The 22856-nt window shown below is 43.4% G+C and overlaps 1 protein-coding gene across 3 annotated transcripts in view; it reads right to left on the bottom strand.

The window, feature by feature from the left end:
- The window catches only part of MYLK4 (myosin light chain kinase family member 4), a 552315-nt gene that overhangs the window by 31686 nt on the left and 497773 nt on the right, over nucleotides 1-22856 (bottom strand). For all 3 annotated transcript variants that reach the window (XM_085607135.1, XM_085607133.1, XM_085607134.1), the window contains exons 9-11: nucleotides 14082-14152; nucleotides 11825-11953; nucleotides 4633-4785 (exon numbers count right to left, since the gene is read on the bottom strand). In XM_085607135.1, coding sequence (XP_085463261.1) covers nucleotides 4633-4785; nucleotides 11825-11953; nucleotides 14082-14152 — 353 coding nt within the window. The remainder of the gene's footprint in view (nucleotides 1-4632; nucleotides 4786-11824; nucleotides 11954-14081; nucleotides 14153-22856) is intronic.

The following is a 22856-nucleotide window of genomic DNA, read 5'->3' as shown; positions in this document are numbered from 1 at the left end:
TGTATTCGGGGCATAAAGGCCTATGATAATCAGTGTTCTCTCATTTAATTTCCCATTTATCAGTACATACAGCTCTTCCGTGTCTGTTCGCACCATAGATACGTCAGATGGGACCCTCGGTACCAGCCAAATACCTACCTTCCCAAACAGAGAGTAAGAGATACAAATACCTATGCCTGCATTATATAGTCTGCCTCACAATTTCCTACGCAACGTCTCAGCCATAAGCCTCGTGGAGGCATGGCAGATTCACTCTCCATTTGCGCAAGTAAGCACCCAAACTTGCTCGCTTGGTATACATGTTTAACACCCTGGACATTCCAGGGGAGCATGGTAATGGTGTAAGCCATTTATGTGTCTCAGCGGTTGCACACCGCCTCCCCAGGGGTCCTTCTCTGACCCATTCTCCTCTCCAGCAGTAACTCTAAGCTAGATTAATGGTAATCCACTGCACCTCCTGGCTTTCACTCCTGAGCCCATACAGCCAGAGCCAGCACCTCCGCCAATAAGGGATTTGCTCATATCAGTGCTACTGAATGTGTCCCACACTAAATTTAGAACTATTTCACTGTGATGTTAATTTCCCCTTTAGTTTGTCCCTCCGCTCACCAAGTGCCTATGTAAGCTTCCCACAATACTGTGAGGTTGAGTCCCTTTTTCAGTTCACTGTCGTTGAGCAGTTAATGTTCCACAGGTTGCAATGTGCAACCAATGTTCACATCATATGCTCTTCCCTTCTGTTCGTCTTGTCTCATGCTGCTCCCTGGATGTGGCTCATGATCTGGGAGTCTACTTTGGCACCCAGTCTCACGTTTAGCGAGCGTCTCCAAGTAGTCCCACGCTTGTTGAGCCAAGGCAAAAAAGTGAGATTTATTCTCATGCAGAATCTTTAGTTTTGCAGGATTAAACATCACATTTCTCTTGACTGTCTCAAGTGACCAACACAGTTTTTGCATTAGTAAACTGAAGTGGGGTAATAGCATAATGGCAATATTGTCTATACATATCTGCTTACATATCTCCGTTCATCTTCAGGCTTCCTGTAGGATGACATCTCTGTCCCTATAATTAAGCAGACGAAAAATGACTGTTCTTTGGGGGGGCACCTGGTTGCCACGCTCCTCGCCCTTCTGCTCAGTCCGCTCAGTAGTCCCTCACCTCTGTTGCATTCAGTGGGGGTGAGCTCTTCCGGTGGGCTGCCACCCCCTGCAACTTCAGGCTTATGATCTCCACTCCTCTGCTGCGTCTCCAAGCCAATAAGTAGTCCCGCTCGTCTGCACTGCCTCCCCATGCGCTGTGTGTGCTCACCAGGCAGAGGTCTCACTTCTGTTCATGCAGGTCCCGCCGCTGCCTCCCAGCTCGCTGTCCTGTGTGGTGTCTCTGCTTTTAATGTAGGTCCCTCACCACGGGCCCCGACCTTGCCGCGACTTTGCCTGGCAGCCTCCTTAGGTAAGCGGTGATCAAGTTCTCACCTTCTTTTGACTTTCCGAACAGCAGTGCCACCTTTCCTCTATCCAGTGCTCTGTTCAGTTCACATTTCTCAACAACTACTACATAATATCGTCATTTGGCTTAGATGGGCTTAAGACATGTTGGCTATTTACTCAGATTTCGGACCAGGGGAACATAACTCTTCAAACTCATGTTCTTACATCTCTGCTCTTAGCTAAGATCTTTCCGTCCTCCCACTGTAGGCTTGTTAAGGGGGCGAAATATACTCTAACTACCCTTGTTCAGTGATCATTCACACTGGTGCATGGAATGCAGTTTGAGTGGTGATAAAGTAGATTCTGGTCGGTGACTGGTAAGCAACAATTTTTTTAAGAGAAGAACTGCTTATTTTTGAGGAGCAAGTTAAGGGCAAAATATCTGAGCAGTTTTGCACAGTCCTGAAACTATAGCCTGAAGTCAATGTGCAAGTCAACGGATTTTTAACTGGATATAAAGCAGGGAGACAAGTCTTTCAAGTTCATGTTGTCAAGCTTCTCCTGCATTTGATATTGAAGACCACTCCTATTAATTAGGACAAGCTGATTTTTGGCTTGGTTCAGCTTGATAGACAGGATCTAAATTTGTAGATGCCAGTGGCTGATGACACCTTGAGATATAGTTATATGTCACCAGAATATTTGGGAAGACAAATATCTTTTATCTTGTGAGCTTCCTAGATGAAATAGTTATAGCTTATTGGGGTGGGTACTGAACATTGTGAATATAGACAAAGAACAAGGCTGTTACAGCACATCCTTTGTAATTTATAATAATCCAAATATAGTATTGGATAAGTTCTAGACACTGTCAAAATTCTAGTGCAAATATCGACAACAGTTCATACGGACAATCTAATGAGACATCCGGCATACAGCAAGTAGTTCAAGGAGGTCATCTGTCATCTGTCAATTTTCAATTTCTTTTTATTAATTTTCTCAAAAGGTTTTCCCAGAACACGATCTTGCCGAGACATGTTTCGTCTAATCCTAGACTTTTTCAAGGCGATTTGGGAAAGTAGTCGCGATGCGGTCTGATGCGAATAATACTTGGGCCAAAATCCGTTGGTGAACTTGAAGAACCAATGTTATGAAGTGAACAGGGTAGTCAAAAAATTTAGCAGACTTCCGCGAGTCACAATAGATCTTCAGAGGATCCCCGTTGTCACGTATGCCCTTAAATGTTGGCGACCAAAATCATGTTACGGACTTGGCAAGTCACGATAGCTCTTCAAAATTCCCTGTTGTCGCATATAACCTGATGAGTTGGCGACCCTACGTAATGTCCTGTTATAAGCAATCCACGGTCGCATCTCGTATCTGTGTAGGGACTATAAGTGTTGGTCCACTTGTATGTCAAAACCACCCAAGCAATGAGCTCAGTACGGCAGCAAATCCATAATAAGTTTGCAGCCTTTACAGGAGCAATAATCCCCAAATGTAGCAAGCATTCAACCCATGATGCGACCCGGCGGCTAAGAAATCCAACTTTGTGCAGCTCAGGGCTTTTGCCACCAAAACCATTGGCTTCAGCGGTAGCTTGCCAACTATATATCCAGATTTCATGGAACCTCACCAGCCAAAAGGACTTTGACTAAGTGTGAAGGTAAAATCTTTGATTGGGATGAACAGCTTGGTGTATCCAACCTCTGCTTCCTTTCAATCAGCCTGATATTGTGCCTCGGTCCTGGTCAACTGCGAGCTGTTGCTTTTTTAATAACGTTTTACTATTTCTAGGTGTTTTTGACTAATGACAACAAATTCATATCCACAGTTCTCTGTATCCAGTTTTAATGATCTTTGTGTTTTGTTTGCTAATTAATATTTTTCTCTGATGTTCTAAATTGGTTTGGGCATTTTATTGTGTTTTCATGGCTTTCAAATTGTTGGTACTTCTTGAACTTTACATATATGTCCATGGGTATTGCCTGTTGTTTGTGCCACATCTTCCAGGGGTTGAGCAGAGATTCTCTAAGAACTGTATTTTGGCCTAAACAGATTGTGATTGTTAAATTGGTAGAGGTCACACCCTCCCAAATTCATAACCCAATGTCTGATAAACAGTTGTCAGGGAGTGATGGAGAATGCACACAGCCCTCTGCATAAATGACTTGCTGTTTCTGCAGCAGGATGTTAACCTCTTCAGAACAGTGACAGACAGATGATCTTAAATAGTGCTACATGGGCAACTGTGTCAATAGCTGTTAGTAAGCAAAGGAATATCAAGATGCAAGGCTTAGACTGTTAGTTATACCTGGGACAACTTCAACTACCTGGATAGTTACAGTTTCTGTTCCACACCCAAATTTATGGTGGGAAGTTGAATTTGCACCTACCCTCTCAAAGACTGCAGGTTAACAGTAAAATATTTGGAGAGGCCACCTGCTTAAAGATAGTATTGTTTGACAAGGGGACAGATGTGTCCTACTTTTAAAAAGGGGGAGAAGATCCATGTGAGAATAAGTACCTTGATAATGCCTGCATGGGGTTTATGGGTCTCAAGAGTTAGAGGTTTGATGAAAGAGGGGGACATAATCGTAACCCTTATGATTTGAGTAACGGGTAACCGTGCTTAAACAGTCACAGGTTGAAATGAACACCAGCTGGAAACAGAATGTGTGTAAGTTTGTGGGGATTCATTACAGGAGTATTGAAGTGTGTGTGTTGTATTTCTATGTATATTGATGTCAGTGGATTTTTGCACTGAGTTAAGAATGAGGGGTGGGGACTGCATCACTATTTTACAACTTTGACTAGAGATTCATTTTCATAGTTGGGTTCTTAAACAGTTGTGAGGACACAACTGAATATGGCCATGCCAATGTTGTATTGACTGATTTTGCTGCTCCGATTGAGGGGAAGAAGGTCTGTTGGAGACCTGGATTTACACCTCATTATTTTGAGTTTACAGGTCACCCTTTTATTAAGATTTTGGTTGTGGCAGTCACAGGGTGTGGAGTGTTACCTGCTACTAATATGCTGTGTTATGTTTAAAGCTCCATGCCTTCTCTCCCATGTTAGCTTCCCTAATCTATGATCAAGAAGTTGGGGTGCTCTAGCTTCTCTTCTGCTCCTAAGAGACCACCACCTTCCAAAGCCCTGACACAGACCCACTTGAGAAGGAAGGATAGAACAACTCCCATACCTCTTGTCCTTAATGAGAAGCTTTGTAATGAAGTCTTTGGCATCTTCAGAAACATTATGGAATTCCTCATTCTCAAAGCCCCACCGGCAACAGATGATGTTGTTCATAGTTTCATTGTCGTCGTCACCCATAAAAGGAGATAATCCACTAATACTATGGGAAACAAAGAAGGGGTGGTAAATCAATGGCATCATCATACAAACACAATCCAGATTAAACACTGGAAAATTGGAGCAGCTATCAACATTCTAATACCCTAGGCTATGGACTCTGGGGAAGATTTAATAGACTATCGCGGAGGGCAGTGCAGCAGCTGCAAATGCTGCACTGCTTGAGAAGGAGAGAGCAGGAGAGCACCATATTTACAGAAATATGGCACTCTCCTTCTCTCTCCCTAGCACCGGTGCAAAAATATGCTGCTGCGCACCACGGACACACCTGTGCACCCCAGTGCAAGGGTGCCTCATTGAGTCTAGCATAGGCTTTGTACTGGAAGGGAAACCTTTCAGTACAAAATACCATGGTTATACTAACTTGAAACCATCTCCCACTTTGTATGTGTGCCGTACAGTGCAGCACACATACAAAGTCAGAAAAGAAAGGAGAAATGAAAGCATGTTTCCTTCATAGCGCCTATTTGAAATGGCCGCTACTTTCGCACACTAAACCCTGTCTACTTTTTTAAGTAAATAGGGCTTAGCGTCAGAAACCTTGGGTGGTTGCATGTGAATGCCCATGCACCACCTGTGCTATGCGCTGCTTTGCACTACTTTCGAGTGATTTTCCAGCGCTAAACAAGTTTAGTGTTGTAAACGAAATTAGTAAAAAAAGATTTTGCGTTAATTTGCATAACTTTGGTGATGCAAACACGATGCTAAAACATAGTAAATATACGCCGCAGGTTCTCCATTTCCTTGTCTGTCCTGATGATATGAGGAATGTTAGATGGGAATGGTAGAGTCTGGAGTTTTTGTACAGAAAAAGATACCAGCCATCTGCCACTCCTCTCCAGCTGTCAACGTCGATATTGCAACAAAAAGTAAAGTGCACGGAAATCATGGGGAAGCTTCGGCAGCTACTACAGCTATTGCCTCTCACTACACCCTGTCAAATTACACAAGCAAGTTTGGCAGTGCATAAGGAGTGGCTGGGACAGGAAGAACTTTCAGTTTCCCTAGAACTTCTATAGAATCAGGGAAGGCAAGTCAACTGGGAGTCAGAAGAGTGTTTACACCATCCCTGTTCCAGGGAAAGCATTTTTTATAACTAGTACCTAACAAGGCAGAGTACTACAAGAGCAAAAGAGCCTGGCCCATTTAATTTGTAGAATCAGGATCTCTCTATTTTTCATGCACAACGCTCACATGAGACTGTGGAAGTATTCTACCAGTATGCAGATTCATTTCTCACCTGTGACATCTAAAAAAAAGAAGCAGTAGGTGTTCCCCAGAGAGTGGAATTGCAATGGAAATTATTTAAACTCCTACTAATAAATAATTGTATGGCTATTTACATTAATTTGTTCCCATACATGCATGCACTTCTAAAATGAAGCTTACATAACTTAGGCATATGCTGTACTTAAAGTGTAGGAAGGAACTTAGAGCATTCTCATAATACAAGATGGTGCATGGGACAAGGAGTTGTCACGTGGATACATGTTTCCATGTGAAGATGTTTCACTATGGGGACATTCTGCAAACAGAATTCAGACATATGCAACAGAAGCTAGATAAGGTCTTCAAACTTCTCTATAATGAAAGCTACTTCTGCCCAAGAAAAAACATCCTGAACTTCTAACAAAATTCATCACTGTACAATTGTGACTGTATCCGTTAACAATATTAGTGACCACCCAAACACTTTGGGCGAAGTTACCAACAGAACTGTCAGGAAAAGCATTAAGAATGCCTCCACATGACTAATTAAATAACAGCCAAGCAGCAAATGACATAACAACAGCAATAAGTCTCCCCTACTCTGCTTGAATCATTTAACTATGGCTTTAAATATGTTTTGAAATGTTACCATTTTGATTTCCATCTGCATATCAGTTTCTGAAAAGAAATATAACTTTCTATCAAATATCTCTAATTTTGGGCAAACAATTTGAATTCCCCAAATCTATTTTCTGAAATTTAAGTTTTGCCTTCAAAATGCCAGTTTCAGTTTTAGTAAATATGCGGTTCCTAAACATCGGCTAGTCATTTTCAACAGGCACTCACATGTACAAATACTTCCCAAGGACAGATTCTGCTTTAAATCTCCAGGCTGTGCCGTCATATGCCATGGATGCTCACCATAGCACAGAGGATGCCTATAATATGCCAATAATGCTCACCATCTCACCAGAGGCACCACTGGGCCAAGGCAGGATACCATAACAGCCAAGATGCTCAAACTATGTCACCATTATAACAGGGGCGACCACAACTAGGTCAAATATGCTCATAATATGCAGCTGATGCCATTTTGGCCACCATATGTCAAAGATTACAGTTATTATGCCAGGGCCACTACTGAGCCAGGAATGGACACAATTGTGCCAGAGAGTAACCCCATATAATGGGAAGCAACATATGCTTTTGGTGGACTTGAAACCAGGCATAGTTTCTAGAGAGCAACACTGCTTGTCAGGGAGAATACAATGCCAAACACATAAACAGATATACACATATATAAATGTGCACACATACATACACACAAAGATCATGCACAGTGAGGGTCAGAAGAGGACCCTGACTCTGAATGCAGCCCCTGCTCTCTTCAGCTCCTGGGATATAAATGCACCCATCTCACACAATTTCTACCTGGCTTTGGCGGGTCCATATTTATCTGCCACTGCTCTAACTCCTGCTCTGGCTACTGCTGGCACTCCTCTTTCCTGGCTCATTTTCAAACACATAGGGACCTATTAGCATGGAGGGCGGATCGCCACGGCCCAACCATTGGTGGCGATCCGCCTGCCAAAACACCCCGCCGGACGGCCAATCACCCCCGCCACATTAGCATGGCGGGGGGTACCACGGCAGACGGAAAGACCGTCCGCCACTTTGCAATCGTCACGTTTGCCTGCCGGGCACAAAAGGCCCATAATATGGTGGCGGTGCCTTGCAGGCACTGCCATCCATATTATGATGTGTGCGGTGGAATGCCTTTCCATGGCGGAGACTCCGCCATGGAAAAGCATGCGGTGTTTACTTTGGGGGCCCGTTGCAGGCCCCCGGGGGTGTGGGGCTGCACTTGGGGGTAACCATGGTACCCCCCTACACTGGCATTCACAAGGTGGCAGGCACCGCGCGGTGCCTGTCACGTTGTGCATGCCAATGCACAACATGCATTTTCAACATTGTGACGGGTGCTGCTTACAGTACCGCCCGCCACAATGTTGAATATGCGGGATGCGACCACCAGGGTGGCGGTCGCATCCTAATTGGCAGTGCGTGACCGCCGCACCACTGGCAGCCGGTCCCAGCACCGCTAGGGTGGTGGGCGGACTTCCTAATGGGGGCCATAGTGTGACTGATAGAGTGTGGCCTCCAACATGCCCAGCCTCCTTGTGAATTAGTTACAATGAGACGGGTTCATATTGAAGACTCTGTAAACCAGCACAGTGTGAATATGTATCTTAGCTTGTGGACCTTCCATTGGTTTGGATGGCTGTCACTTCAAGAGTCTTGAGATGAGCAATGCTGGCTTCTTTAATTTGCATACATTCTGTAAATGATGTCCTGGAATGAGCTTCACTTTGCAGAGGTATTCAAGGGTGCTGTACCAGTAGCCCCCGACCTACTCTTTGGAGACCCATGAGGTACATTAGCAAACGATTACTCTGGCCTATGCCTTGAAGACTTGCAAACAGAAGTAGTGCAAAATGTGAACTAGTTGTAGCTCCTTATCTATGAGGATTTCCAACTTCTTTGCAATTCATGCCCAAATTGCTTTGCTATAGGTAATGCGTAGGCACCAATATATAATAACCAATGCCAAGACTGGTATCAAAGTAACATCTTTAGCAAATGTACGGCCACCATATCAATATTGCTATGGTGCATATCATTGTGGCTGTGCAATGACATACACAACTTTCAGTAATTTCCAGCAGTCCTCTGTCCTTGGGGCTTGATAGTAATTTTTATCTCCCTTCTCTTCATTTAACATCTCTCTTTTAATTCTCCTGTTTAAAGTAGGATGGTTCAACCATATTTGATTATTGGTTTATCGCTCTATCCTTTTACGCCAGTTATTCTGCATTAATCTCATTACGGGAATGTTTTTCATAAGGATGGATATGTCTTTCATGTTATATGTAATAAAATCATTAATTCAAAAAATGGAATAAAATGTTCTTTAATCAAGTTCAGCAAAGTATAGGAGGCATGCAGGCAACTTCCTTTATTCTGAGACAGGTGGAAGTTTGGGAGAAAGTCTCATGTCTTCTCTTACACCATAAATGGAAGACCATACTATCCAAATTGACTTTCCGTGACAGTGTATGAAAGATCCGCAAGCACTCCTTTCGCATATTTAGTTTGCAAATTGCTTATTTTGCAACATTATGTACATAAGTGGTTCACCAGGAAGATATACTACGTAATACAATGAATTTAAAATACTGACAAACTGAACAATGATGCAATGCTTAAAGAGTGAATACACATTGACTTATGTGAAACATAGCTGAGTGTGGTGTGTGGATGCACAGTAAAGCGGGAGATTAAAAATAAACAACAAGCTATCAAGGGGCTGACGGATTTGCAATTTCCAACTATTGTATTTATTCACTAGCAAGCAAAAAATTCCCCGTGTGTCGATGACATTTCAAGGTCATATATCAATTGAAAGTTATGGACACAAACTGGCAACTTGTACTATTGCTGAGCTTGTGAATATTACATTTATTAAACTATGGTATTTTTGAGTCAGTATTTAGTCAATATTGTTCACATTTTTTAATACATTGTTACTTAAAATAAGTCAAACTCTGTTTCCTTATATATGGTTTACCTTTAGGTCACCTCGCACAATGGGTTACTCTTGTTTTATATAATGGTGAAATAGTAAACACAAGAATTTTCTTTGCCATTTCATAAAGATAGCGCCCCAAGGCAGCAATGACCCCACTACCCATCAAGGAACCCATTACATTCCTGCCAACAGAAAGTATGGCAATAGATCTTGCAGCCATATTGTTGCCAGTTTAACTTTGAGGTTTCAAATTGAGCACTTCCACTTCCTGGATCCACGATTGTGGAGGTGGACGTCTTTGAGTTATTGTTTGGACTGGCTTCTAGCCAATGATAAAAACGTGATTGGTTACACTAAGATCACAATAGGTTAGGATTGTGACAGCTACAACCTTCTTTGAGATAACCATTGTTTGTTCATAAGCACAAGTGAGGATCACAATAGCACCTTCCTTCTCTTCAGGATTCAGAAGTAAATCTCTATCAACTTTGAATTAATAAACTAATCCCTTCATGCCGACCCTTCATATAATATGCCCGATTCAATAAAAACACAGTTATTTCAACTAGTAACCAATAATCCTCATTCAATACACATGTTTATAGATGATGGTAAACTAAAAATGGTGAACATGACTTTGATCTTCAATGATATACCTTTCCACATTGGATGTTTTTTATACCGAAGAAATGTAAATGTCTTCAGTTGATCTAAAAAATTTTCTGAACTTTCTGTTAATCAAAACTGTCTAGAGAAACTGTATGTAAAAATCTCTCTACAGCTTAATTTATGAATTAGTAAACATTTTGCTCTATGGGACTTAGTGTTTTCTGGAGCGTTCTTGGTTACTTCTCTGGGTTACGCATGTATGAGAACCGCGTATACACTCATTGCAGGATCTGGCTTTCTTTTTCTATTATGACTTAACAAAGAAGGGGAAGAGTCCTGCCCTAAGCTCTGTTGGACTTTTGATGTGTGACACTATTATTTGCACTAACAACTATTCCCCTGTACTAAACATCTCACTGGTCCGGTAGTTGTTTGGCTAAGTTCACAGAAGCAAAAACCCCTAACCTTTTCATTTGAATTTGTTTATTATCACCACTACTCTCTGTAATGTTATTAGTTATTTGCATGGTACCACCAGCACTGGAAACAATGCAGTAGTGAGAGGCAGGTTTTTAGACAGCATACCCGGTCTCCCTTTCAATGAGAGCGCAATTCCCATACAGGCAGGTGCAGTATATGGCTGCACCGTCTGGCATGGGGGTGCCATGGGAATACCTAGAACCCCCTTGCTCTTTATCTCAGGAGATGCTCTGACTATGCACCACCTCATAGTGGCACACAATCAGTGCACCTTCTGGTAGCTGTTTTGCCTCTACGCCCACGTCTGAAATATGGCAGAGGCACTAAGGCACAGGGTTACTTCAGTTCCATGGGGGTCACACTCCCATTCAAATGAAGAAATGCTCCCTTGTTATCACAATAATGCACTAGCACAAGCCCTATTTCAGAAGGAATTGCACAAACAACTGCTGTGTCTTCGGTAATTCCAAAGTGCCCCATGGACGCAAAAAGCATGCATAAAGTGCTTGCTGCACTCAAGCGACACTTTATATCATATGATTCAAGGTGTCTGTATTCCACTTTTTAAAATGGAGGCTACAATGTGTTCACAATTTGTTCTCTGTGCGCATGGAAGAAACTCTCTGAGTAGCATGTTTTAGTATTTCATAAACAAATGTATGCTTCCAAGGGTTTGTGTCTGAAACACAAAATCACAAGCAGAGCACAGGACATGGAGGTCAGCCCAGCAAGTATTTACATTTAAAATGCCCCACCATAGGGGCAGGCAACATGTTGAATGGGCTGCCAAAACCTATATGACTCTAAAAGTTCCTATGTTCAATGAAAATTAAGAAATAAATGCAGACATCCACTTTCTGTTCAATGTGATGCATCAGTGGAGTAGTCAGTAAAGATCCAACACATCTTTAAATTCTGATTTCCACCTATATGTGATCACTTCAATTTCCAGTTAAAGTCAATTCAGAACCTCATAGTCTGAAGTTTCCCACATAAAAGTTCTTCTGGCTTTATCAAAACTTAGGCTGTATGAAGCATCTCATCTGTGTTTATTTTATACATGATATATTCTATTTAAATGTATTATAGCTACAATACTACTGAGGAAAGGTTTTCCAATTACAGAGCTACTTACAGCATATAGGCAATTACTCCTATGCTCCACATGTCTGTAGGGAAGGAGACAAATTCGTAGTTCACAACTTCAGGAGCAAGGAATTCAGGTGTGCCAAAGTGTACTTTCAGCTTTTCTCTTGGCTTATACCTAAATATTTGAAGAAAATATTAAGTTCATATAAGATTGCAATGGGAGTAAATATAGCATTCAAATAGATTCAGTGTGCTTAGGTGAATCTAAATGACACTAACGTGCAGAATGGTTTCATAGTGGGGGTTTTCTTAATAGATAGTTTCCTTAAGCCTTATGTTGTCTAAATCCTACTGGACTGTTACACCCTCACCCATAAATGTATTAAAGTGTAAATACATTTTTTTATGTTTGCTCCCACAGTGAAGAGACACTTTAAACATAACAATTCCTAATCATCAATTGCCTTTTAACAATGTATTCATACCACCATCCATTTGAATGAACTCATATAGCTACCACTAATAATCCCACCTAACTCTTATTAGTCTAATCTACAATATTGAAACTGGAGTAAATGCATGGAATGATTTGCTTTTAAACCCAACACTCAGTGCTTAATTTGTGCCTGTGGTTTTCGGTGCTCAGCACTGGCACATTAATCTTGAACACCGACACTTACAGCGTGAACTCGACCTAAAGGTATTTTTAGCACGGACACATTCATTTTTGTTAGGCACTGGAGTTCAGTTTTAGACAGCACTTACAGGAGAAATTGACTTTTGCAAGCTGCCTACTGACGAGAGACCAGGCGCTTTTATTTTTACAAATTAACCATTGGCAACACTACTCTCAATAACTAACAATATTCAATAACTACTGGATTAAAAACTGTCCTTGGGCTCAAGTCTCATCAGGGGGGTAAGTGTTCTACTCTATAAATCTAATTTCGATACAATGCGATACAACTGTCCCCCAGCCACACTTTTCCTGGTGGCCCTGCCTAAAATGCCCACAACCCCCTTGTGTAATGTGTAAATCCATTTACAATTTCAAATTCACTTTTTCTGACACAAGTACATATGCCAGACTTAGATGTGCTAACGGCTTCATGAATTGAGCCCTCTTTTTCCCATTATGAGAAATACCGGTTCTAGGGCAAAATGTGGAAGAGAGGGCATTCCTAGTTGCAGGGTATCTATAGTGCTTACTGCTAAAATTGTTCCACTTAACCAAGTAGAAGAAACAAAGAACTTCACATGATAGTGCAAAGTATGGATACATTTAACCGTGTTGATAGGCTAAATAAAAATATGGTGCTTTTTGAAAACATCATCAAGGAAGGCTGGTCAAGTGAAGGGACTAAACCCACCCCTATTGGTTGAAAATCTTACTATTTATTTTTTTACATGAGTTATGCAAGAGCCTGGATGTGGTAATAACACATCTGGAGTTTCCAATACTGCTGGCAGAGGAAATTCCCGGGTGCCATTACCCCAACATTACACGTTTTCACCTTGGAAATGTGGAATAATCACAGGAATCAGTATTTATTATCCAATTCCCAAATATTGTCCCCTCATTTTGCAGCTTTTCTCCGCTCACATTTCGCCAAGATTTTCCTGGCCAAATGTCCATGGTGGAAAAACAAGAATGCTGCTTCCCTGCAATTTATGAAATCCCATTTTAACCCATCGAAATCAGGATTATCGAGAGAACTGTAATGAGCCAAAGTGAAATTTTTAGGGAACTGTGGGAGGAATACACCTCGTCTGTCATTATTTTTATATTCATATTCAATTTCCAAAGAAGGGATTAATTGAAAACCACAAGTCATGTGTGATTGTTATCAACCTTACTGAGATGTCTTCGGCTTGTGAAATTCCCATCGTTCTCACAAATGGTACCCATTGGTCTCAGTGTTCTGCCTGTGGGTCTCATGCTAAAATTGAAACAACTGCACCCCTTTTAAGAATCCCACATCCATGGAGTTGAAACGTTACAAGAAAAAATATTGACAGTTTGCCTTATAATCTACACTAGGACATGATTGTAGTAAAAGCAAAACAAAAACTCACAGAACTACTGGTAGGCCAATATGTGGGATCTACGCCAGACTTCCCTTGAGTAATAAACTCTGCACACCCCTTAATAGGTCTGTACTAGAATAAAACATGTCAAACTCTGTTGCCACATTCTAAGGAAGGAGTTATGATTTTACAAGATACAACTGACAAAAGGAAAGAAAAACACCAATAAAAACCATCAATACAGTGGTTAACATGTAGAGCCCTTAAAAACCTACCTTCGAGCCAAGCCAAAATCGATGATTTTTATCTGATTAGTTGCTCGATTCACACATAGGATATTTTCGGGCTGTGAAGAGAAAGAGAGAGAATTATATACCTCACACATTGAATAACTAATATTCTCAGATAATGAATAGACCGATGAATGGAAAGGGAGGAAGATGGATAGCCTGGCACACCCTAAGACAGAGATAAGACTGAGATCTCACCTAAGAATCCAGAACTTAAGAACACTAGACACAGTTTATGTAAATTGTAAGCAACATCCAGTTGTGGCCATTTCCAGCTGAGTGACAGAGGAATGGGAACGGAATTACAGTGCAAATGAGGTAGGCGTCCAAAGTGTCATAAACGTGTGGGTGTTCACAAATATTTGCAAAGCACGGCATTCACCTATGTGCACTTCTAAACTTACAAGGTGAACAATTTCCACTGGAAGGTATGTAAAAAGAAAATACATTTCTTGGAAACATGTTTTCCATCAACAAAAAAATTATTTAACATAGTTTTTTGTATTCCTCTGATTTACTTATCCTACGCATGCAGAATTTACGTAATGCAGAGTAGGAAGACAGTCTGTGCCAGGTATATATCTGAATCACAAACACTTGAGAATGCTTCTGACACAAATCGTATGTTTTACTCATGTCTACCTGAAATCTTTGCACTGGTAAAAACAAAGGAGCCAGAGTTTCAAGATATTATGTCAATACTTAATGTTTGCTGAAGAACAGAAATGAATGGAACAGACTTCACATGAAGTAAACTAGTGTGTGAGACTATCATTTTTCATAAAATTTCACAAACTTTCTTGAATTTTTTTCCAAATGAAGTGAAATTTCATTTTTAGACAGAAATCGCGTGACTTTTTCATGTGGGGTATACAACATGCAATATAATCAAGTAGGATACAGGCAAGAGGAAAATGTCTCTTGGTAATACCTTTTCTGTGTAAAACAGTCTCTGTTGGCCAAAATGCCACAAAATTCAGTAAGAAACAAGTTACTTACCTGTAACTTTGGTTCTCCAGAATTGGTAACTTTCATAGATTCCCATAGCTTGTATCATTCCCCGTCGTCGGAATGGGAGTCTCCGTACCCAAAATAACATAGCAGTAGGTACAAAAGAGAAAGAAAAAAAGGCCTAGGCCTCATTCCCTTTTGTAGCATATCTAGCTCTTTTTGTAAAAGAGACCAAAATAAAGCAACAACCAATCAGATTAGCCTCACCCCAAAGAACCTTCCTGAGAGAACCTCAGAACCTCAGATTTTCGTAGCCGTTGTGTAACAGTACAACCAAACTTGTCGAGGGCTGAGCTTTCCCAGGGGAGGAGGGTGGGCGCATGGGAATCTATGAAAGTTACCAATACTGGAGAACCAAAGTTACAGCTAAGTAACTTGTTTCTTACTCCAGTATTGGAACTTTCATAGATTCCCATAGCTTGTATCAAAGTAGCTAGCAGTAAGAAACACATTTTGCTTCCCTTGAGACATCTCATTCTCCGTAACCATTTTTTCAATTTTTTTTAATTTTTTTTAAAACATAAAAGTACAATGCAATCACATAAGAAAACACATAGCAAAATGTGCAAGAACCATAAGAAAGGAAGGAGGGAAGAAAGGAAAGCTCACCACTCAATGGAAGAGGTTCCTCAGGACTGCCTGGCCCACAGCCGTGTCTTCCTGTGCCAAGGTCACCAGGCAGTAATGTCTTGTAAAGGTGTGCACGCTGCTCCAAGTCGCAGCCCTGCAGATGTCTTTAATCTGGACCCCCGCAAAGAGAGCCATAGAAGAAGCCATGGACCTTGTCGAGTGTGCTCTAATTCTGCCCTCTAGAGGCTTGTCCGCTGCAGAATGACAGAAGTGTATAGCACTGGAGATCCATTGAGCAATACCCTGCTTGGACAGGAGTAACCCTTTGCGGGGAGCACTGAATGCAATGAACAATTGCGAAGATTTTCGAAAGGCTTTAGTACGGTCCAGATAATATTTCAAGCACTGCTGCACATCCAGCGAATGAAGTGCCCTTTCCACCGGTGAAGACGGCTCAGGAAAGAAAGCCTGGAGAATGACCGGCTCATTTAAATGAAAATCCGAGGGCACCTTTGGTATGAATTTTGGATTAGTCAGTAGAATTACTGTATTCCTTTTGAATTGGAGGAAAGGTTTCTGGATTGTAAGAGCTTGTAATTCTCCAATACGTCTTGCTGAAGTGAGAGCAAAAAGGAGTGCTAATTTCCATGAGAGGAATTTCAAATCCACTCGATGAACCGGTTCAAAAGCAGGCTTCATCAGCTGGGTGAGAACCAAGTTCAAATGCCATGTGGGAGGCGGAGGCCTCACGGGAGGAAAAACTCGAAATAGGCCTTTGAGAAATTGCTTGACAATTCTAGAGGACCAAAGAGACGGCCCAGAGGCGGTGCGTCTGTAGCGAGAAACTGCCGCCAAGTGAACCTTTATGGACGAATGAGCCAAACCTGCCTTAGCCAAGGACAGGAAATAAGGAAGAACTTGATGAGGCTGAGACAAGAAAGGATCCACACGTTGCTGATGGCACCAGATGCAAAAGCGTTTCCATTTGAGACGGTAAGTCTTGTTAGTGGAAGGAGCTCCAGCCTGAGAAAGAACATTCCTTATTTTGTCCGAGAGAGGAAGATCTAGGAATTCTCGTTGCTCAGGAGCCATGCAGAGAGGTGTAAGGAACGAGGATCTGGATGCCAGATCTGGCCCTGGGACATCGTGAGAAGATCCAGAATCATCCTTAGAGCACGTGGAGGGACCAGAGAAAGAAGGTGTAGCTCCATGAACCAAAACTGCCTCGGCCAAGCCGGGGCTATTAGGATCATCTTGCATGGTTCCGTCTTGATCTTTCTGAGTATCCTCGGTATTAACGGAATGGGGGGAAAAGCGTACACAAATGCGCTTGACCAAGCTATCGAAAGCGCATTCCCCAGTGATCCGCGATGGTGAACTTTGCTTGCGTAAGACTGGCATTTTCTGTTTTCCGGGGTAGCAAAAAGATCTATTGAAGGTTTGCCCCACTGGTGAAAAATGTCCTCCAAGACCATCTAGTTTAGTTCCCACTCGTGGCTGACTGATGAAAGCCTCCTGGTAGGTGTTCTGCTGTGAGCAATATTCCGTGTAGGATCGCCCATTCCCAAATCCTCTGGGCCTCCTGCGACAACGAAAGAGATTTGGTACCCCCTTCTTTGTTGATGTAATGCATGGCCGTGGTGTTGTCCGTGCGGACGAGAACCGCCGAACCCTGCAATCGCGGAAGAAATGCTTGAAAAGCCAGACGAATCGCTCTGAGTTCCAGGAGGTTGATATGAAGGAGGCGGTGCCTGGGTAACCAATGCCCGCTGACCTGCAAGTCCTGAAGCACCGCACCCCAGCCGTCCAGCGAGGCATCTGTTGTGACAACTTGAGGAGCTGGATTGCTTACGAAGGATAGACCTTGGGATAAATTCTCCTCCTGTGTCCACCACAAGGCGGCTTTCCTCATTGCCGCAGTAATCACCACCTTGTCGTCGATAGAGCCGTCAATTTGTTGCCACTGCATGTCTAGTTGCTCTTGAAGAGATCGCATCCGCAATCTGCAGTGGGGTATCAGAGGGATGCATGAAGACATCACTCCTAGAAGGGATTTGTAACGGCGTACTGAAAGACACTTTCTTTTTCTCAACAAATGAGCCAAGGACCTCAGTTTTTCTTGCCTTTCGAAGGTTGGAGAAGCCTTGTTGAGAGACGTGTCCAAGATAGCCCCTAGGAACCGTGCTCTCTTGGACGGACAGAGCGACGATTTCTCCCTGTTGAGAGTCGGACCCAGATTGCTGAACAGAGTCGTACACGCCCCGACTGTCTCCTCTGCTATTCGCCTGGACGGAGCTTTCAGCAACCAACCGTCCAGGTAGGGGAAGATTTGAAAATGCTGCTTCCTGAGGAAAGCTGCTACCGGTGACAGCACCTTGGTAAAGATCCTCGGGGCAGAGCGAAGTCCAAAGGGTAAAACCTTGAATTGGAAGTGGCTCTTGGCTACTGTGAATCGTAGAAACCTCCTGTGGGCTGGATGAATGGGGATGTGAAAATACGCATCTTCGAGGTTGAGAGTGGCCATGAAATCTCCCGGGTTGAGGAGACGTAAGATATCCTGGAGAGAGACCATCCGAAAGGATTGACTGATTAGATAGGTGTTGAGCTCCCTGAGATCTAAAATGGGGCACCATTTCTCCGGCGTCTTCTTGACCAGGAAAAACCTGGAGTAGAAACCGTCCCCCCTCTGAGACTGGGGGACCGGCTCCACTGCTCCCTTGAGGAGCATCTGATGAACTTCGAGCCTTAAGAGACGCAGATGTTTTGAAGGCATAGCGACAGGGGGCTTGGAAGGTGGTATATGAAGAAACTCCAGCGTATGACCATCTCGAATGATGTTGAGCACCCAACGGTCTGATGTTATCCGGGTCCAGTTGTGGAGGTATTGAGACACCCTGCCTCCCACAGGTGTCAACAGGGAGGTGGGTACAGTAAGCAGAGCCAGAATGCCGCTATTGTCTCTTGGAGGTGTCCCGTCCCTGGCGAGTCTGTTTTCCTCTAGTGTTTGAGCGAGAGAAAGACGAGGTCTGGCCTTGCCGGTGTTGGTACTGTGGGCGATACGACTGAGATGTCGAACCATAAGAAGAGTACTGTTGCTGTTGGTACGAGCCTCTGTAGGATGTGGTACTCTTCCCTCTGGCCCCACGGAAAGGAACCTTACGATATTGAAGATTGCCTAGAGACCTTGCCGTCTCCGTATCTTTTTTAATGTCCTGGAGGGCATCTTCGATGTTTCCCAAACAATGCCTCACCATCAAACGGGAGGTCCAGGATCTTGTTCTGAACCTCCGGTCGGAACCAAGTCATCCGGAGCCAGCCCTGCTGACGAAGAACAGCTACACCTGCCAGTGCACGGAAAGCTGTTGTGGCGATATCCATGGCACAGTCGATCACCTCCGCCGACGTAGCCTCCCCTTCCTGTAGATTTTTCTTGGCCTCCGTCTTGGCCTCCGGTGGGAGCTGGTCCAAATAAGGCAAAAGGTCGCACCACATTTGGCGATCGTACCTGCCGAGGTTCGCCAACGCATTAGCTGCCCGTACTAAAAGACTCGCCATAGAGGAAAACCGTTTCCCCGCATTATCAAGGCGCCTGGCTTCTTTATCGGGAGGGGTGGTCAGTGGTGCAGAAGGATTACGTGACTTTCGTTGCGCCGCCTGGGATATTACCGAATCCCACTTTGGCTGACCAATCAAGGACGCCGGACTATCCTCAGGCGCCTTGTACTTCTTTTCGAGGTGCGGCAAAACCGGAATAACCGTAGCTGGGTTCTTCATCACCTTCAAACCCTCGCCCCAGACATGGTCAACAATGGGAATGGAACAAACCACTTTCCTGTAGGGATCCTTAAAATCATACAGGAAGCATTCCATTTGAACTGACGGCATAGGAAGCTGGAATCTACTGGAGGCTCTTTCCATCAGCTTGTGAAAACCCCCAATATCTGCCGGGGGAGAATCCACCGGATCAGGAGTAGGTGAAGCAGGATCCAGGATTACATAGTCCTCCCACTCAGCACACTGGTTAGACGTGTTGCCAGTATCCTGATCCTCGTCCGAGGAATCATCATGAACATCCGGGACCACTGGAGGTAAACCTGGACTGGAAATTTGCGGTTGTAAAACCATCTGAGATGGCTGTCCCGGTGAAAACACTGCAGGAGCCGATGGAGTAGGCACAGTATGCACTGCAGAGAAAATCGAAGATGGATGAGGAGGAGCATGAGAACACCTCTTCCAATAATCCTGCAACATGCCCAGGAGATCTGCCAGGAGCGAAGAAGGAACCACAACCATACCCTGGCCTGCGCTGTCCTGACAACCATAGGATGGTTGATAGGAGTACCCAGGAGTGTAGTCCCCCTCTGAATCATTGTTTTGACATTTGACCAATAATTGTGAGGGACTATGGGCATAGCTACAAGAATCCTGATCATCCCCATCAGAGTCCTCTTCTTCTTCGAGCAACAGTGCAGGAGGCAAGGGGGCCACCCTCCTTGGTGACGTCATATCAGGCGTTATTCGTTTTAATGATATTGTAATCCTCTCCGTCGACGAGGTCGTCGACGGTACTGTCGGCATTGAAAGAGAAACCATTGTCGACGAGGTCATCGACGGAAGTTGTACCGTCGACGGCTGAATCGTTGACGAAGAGATGGGTGTCGTCGACACTGCCGTCGACGAGACCGTCGACACTCCTGCAGTCGTCATCGTCATCGTCGACGTCGTCATTGCTCTCGTGGACGACGCCTTCGTTGCCGCCACCGTTGTCGACACCCTCGTCGACACTCTCATCGTCGCCGTTATCATCGTCGACGCTCCCGTCGACGCTGACGTCGATGTGTGAATGGAAGGCACCGTCGACGAGCCCGTCAACGGTGAAACTTTCTTCACTTGAGGTTTTGAAGTTTTCGTCAACGGAGTCTACAGCGTCGTCGTCGACGATCTAGAGTCTTTTTATGACTTCTCAGAAGATAGAGAAGAGGGCTTCTTAAACGCCTTAGTGGCTTCCATCACTGCTGGGGCAGCAGATAGTCCTTCCCTCTCCGTGGTGAGGAGATTCACTCGGACTCCGGCTCTCAGACTCACGGGGGGTCTTTTTTGAGGTCTTAACAGGACGTTCAGAGGATGGTGAAGGGGAAGCCCTACCCCTTTTCACTGACCTGCGAGAGGAGGTGCCAGATGATGAGTCCTCACTGTCACTGGACAGAGCACCCTTCCTTGACTTCACCTTCTGGAGTCAAGTGAGAAGGCGACCCTCATGGTTCCGGATGGTCTTTGTAGAAAAGGTGCGGCAAATCTTGCATTCCGCTGCCTTATGATCCGGGTAGAGGCAATAAATGCAGTCCTTATGCCTGTCCTCCGCGTACAGCCTCTTTTTGCCACAGGTGGAACAAGGCTTAAAAAGGGCTTTCTTCTCCTTGTGAGACATTCCTGAATGAAACACCAACAATTTAGAAAAAAGCAGTCAACAGTGTTGAAGTGAGCAGAGCTCAAAGGAGACTCCCTAAGCACAACGTGCGGTAGAAAATCTGAGGCTCTGAGGTTCTCTCAGGAAGGTTCTGTGGGGTGAGGCTAATCTGATTGGTTGTTGCTTTATTTTGGTCTCATTTACAAAAAGAGGTAGCTATGCTACAAAAGGGAATGAGACTAGGCCTTTTTTTCTTTCTCTTTTGTACCTACTGCTATGTTATTTTGGGTACCGAGACTCCCATTCTGACGACGGGGAATGATACAAGCTATGGGAATCTATGAAAGTTCCAATACTGGAGTAATTTGAAATTTGAGGTCATGCCATGAACTTCGTGTGACACAAATTATGGAAGTTTTGCCTAATTTGCAGGAATTAAGTTTTGCCCAAATCTAGAAATATACGTTCAGCTTTATCCGAGAGTATTTAAAGCGTCCTTTCCTAATAGCTTCCCAGTTTGATAATACACAGGGTTCAGGTAAGGAACTCACCAGAAGGGAAAGAAAAATTCTAGAAATATACTTTCAGCTTTATCTGAGGGGATCTAAAGCTTTCTCTGCTCAAGGCTTCCTAGATTGATATTACACAGGATTTCCGATAAATAACTCATCAGAGGGGAAAGAGCAATGTTATTCTGAAGTTACAGCAAGAATAACGTTTTGCGAATTTAAAATCCAGTAATAAGATGACAATCTTCATTTCTCCTGAAAATATATCTAACTACCTTCGTAAGTGTATCTTTAAACCAGTAGTATGTCTGAATATTGGGCCAGGTGTACTATTTACCTGTCGCTATGGAGCAGTACTGTATTTAATATAAAATGTTTACTTTCTTTTTAGGTCGAGCCTGGGCAGCGCATGCACTGCTCTGCAATGCATGTTGTAGTGAGGTAGGGACTTGAAGCTTCGCCCACTTTCTGCCCACATTTTTCATTGACTTGTGTCATTTTCCACTGTAAACTGTGGCTGTTTATTGGTCAAAAGGCTTAGTAGTCCCTCCTTAGTTTCGCCTTGTCTCATTTTGTAAACTCCCATGGCGACACCCCCTGTTACATGTGTTGTTGCTCGGTAGGCTTTACTTGAAGCCTCCAAGCACTATTTTCTCAAATACCTTTGTTCTACCACCTGTTGCAGGCAGGACACACTCTCTCCTAATGCTTTTTTAAAAATGTATAGCACGCATTTCCAATGCAATAGGTCTTGCATTTTGCGAGAGTTTAAGCTAATGGCATTGTAAATGACAATGCCTTTTATTTATCTGTTTTAAAAACAACAAATAAATAAAAGGCATTGTCATTTACAATGCCAATAGCTCAAACTCTCATAAATGCGAGACCTATTGCATTGCAAATGCTTGTTTAAGTTTGAGAGTTGGCAGTGGTCCCCTGGACAAGTGCCTCCCATGGACGAGTGGTTACCCACAACAAACTTTTTTCTTAATGTTCACAAAGGGGAAGAGACACAAGGGGAGCCCTTCACTTTTGCAAACTGGTTACCACTCTAAATTGGGATTCTGTAACCTTTCATTATTTTGCGACCGAATTTCAGTTGCAAAACACTGATACACTGCACACCGAAATGGTATTTCGAAGTGATACCTAGAACACACCTTTTGACAATACCGACTATGTAAGGGGTCGCAATCCCTTTGTAGGTGTCGGTAAGAGTGTACTTATTCCAAAAATGTAAAATGGGATTAGTGCTTTTAAAAA

The sequence above is a fragment of the Triturus cristatus genome, chromosome 5_2, assembly GCF_964204655.1.
Source record: "Triturus cristatus chromosome 5_2, aTriCri1.1, whole genome shotgun sequence".
NCBI classification, from domain to species: Eukaryota; Metazoa; Chordata; class Amphibia; order Caudata; family Salamandridae; genus Triturus; species Triturus cristatus.
This window is presented reverse-complemented; position numbering and strand designations above follow the sequence as displayed.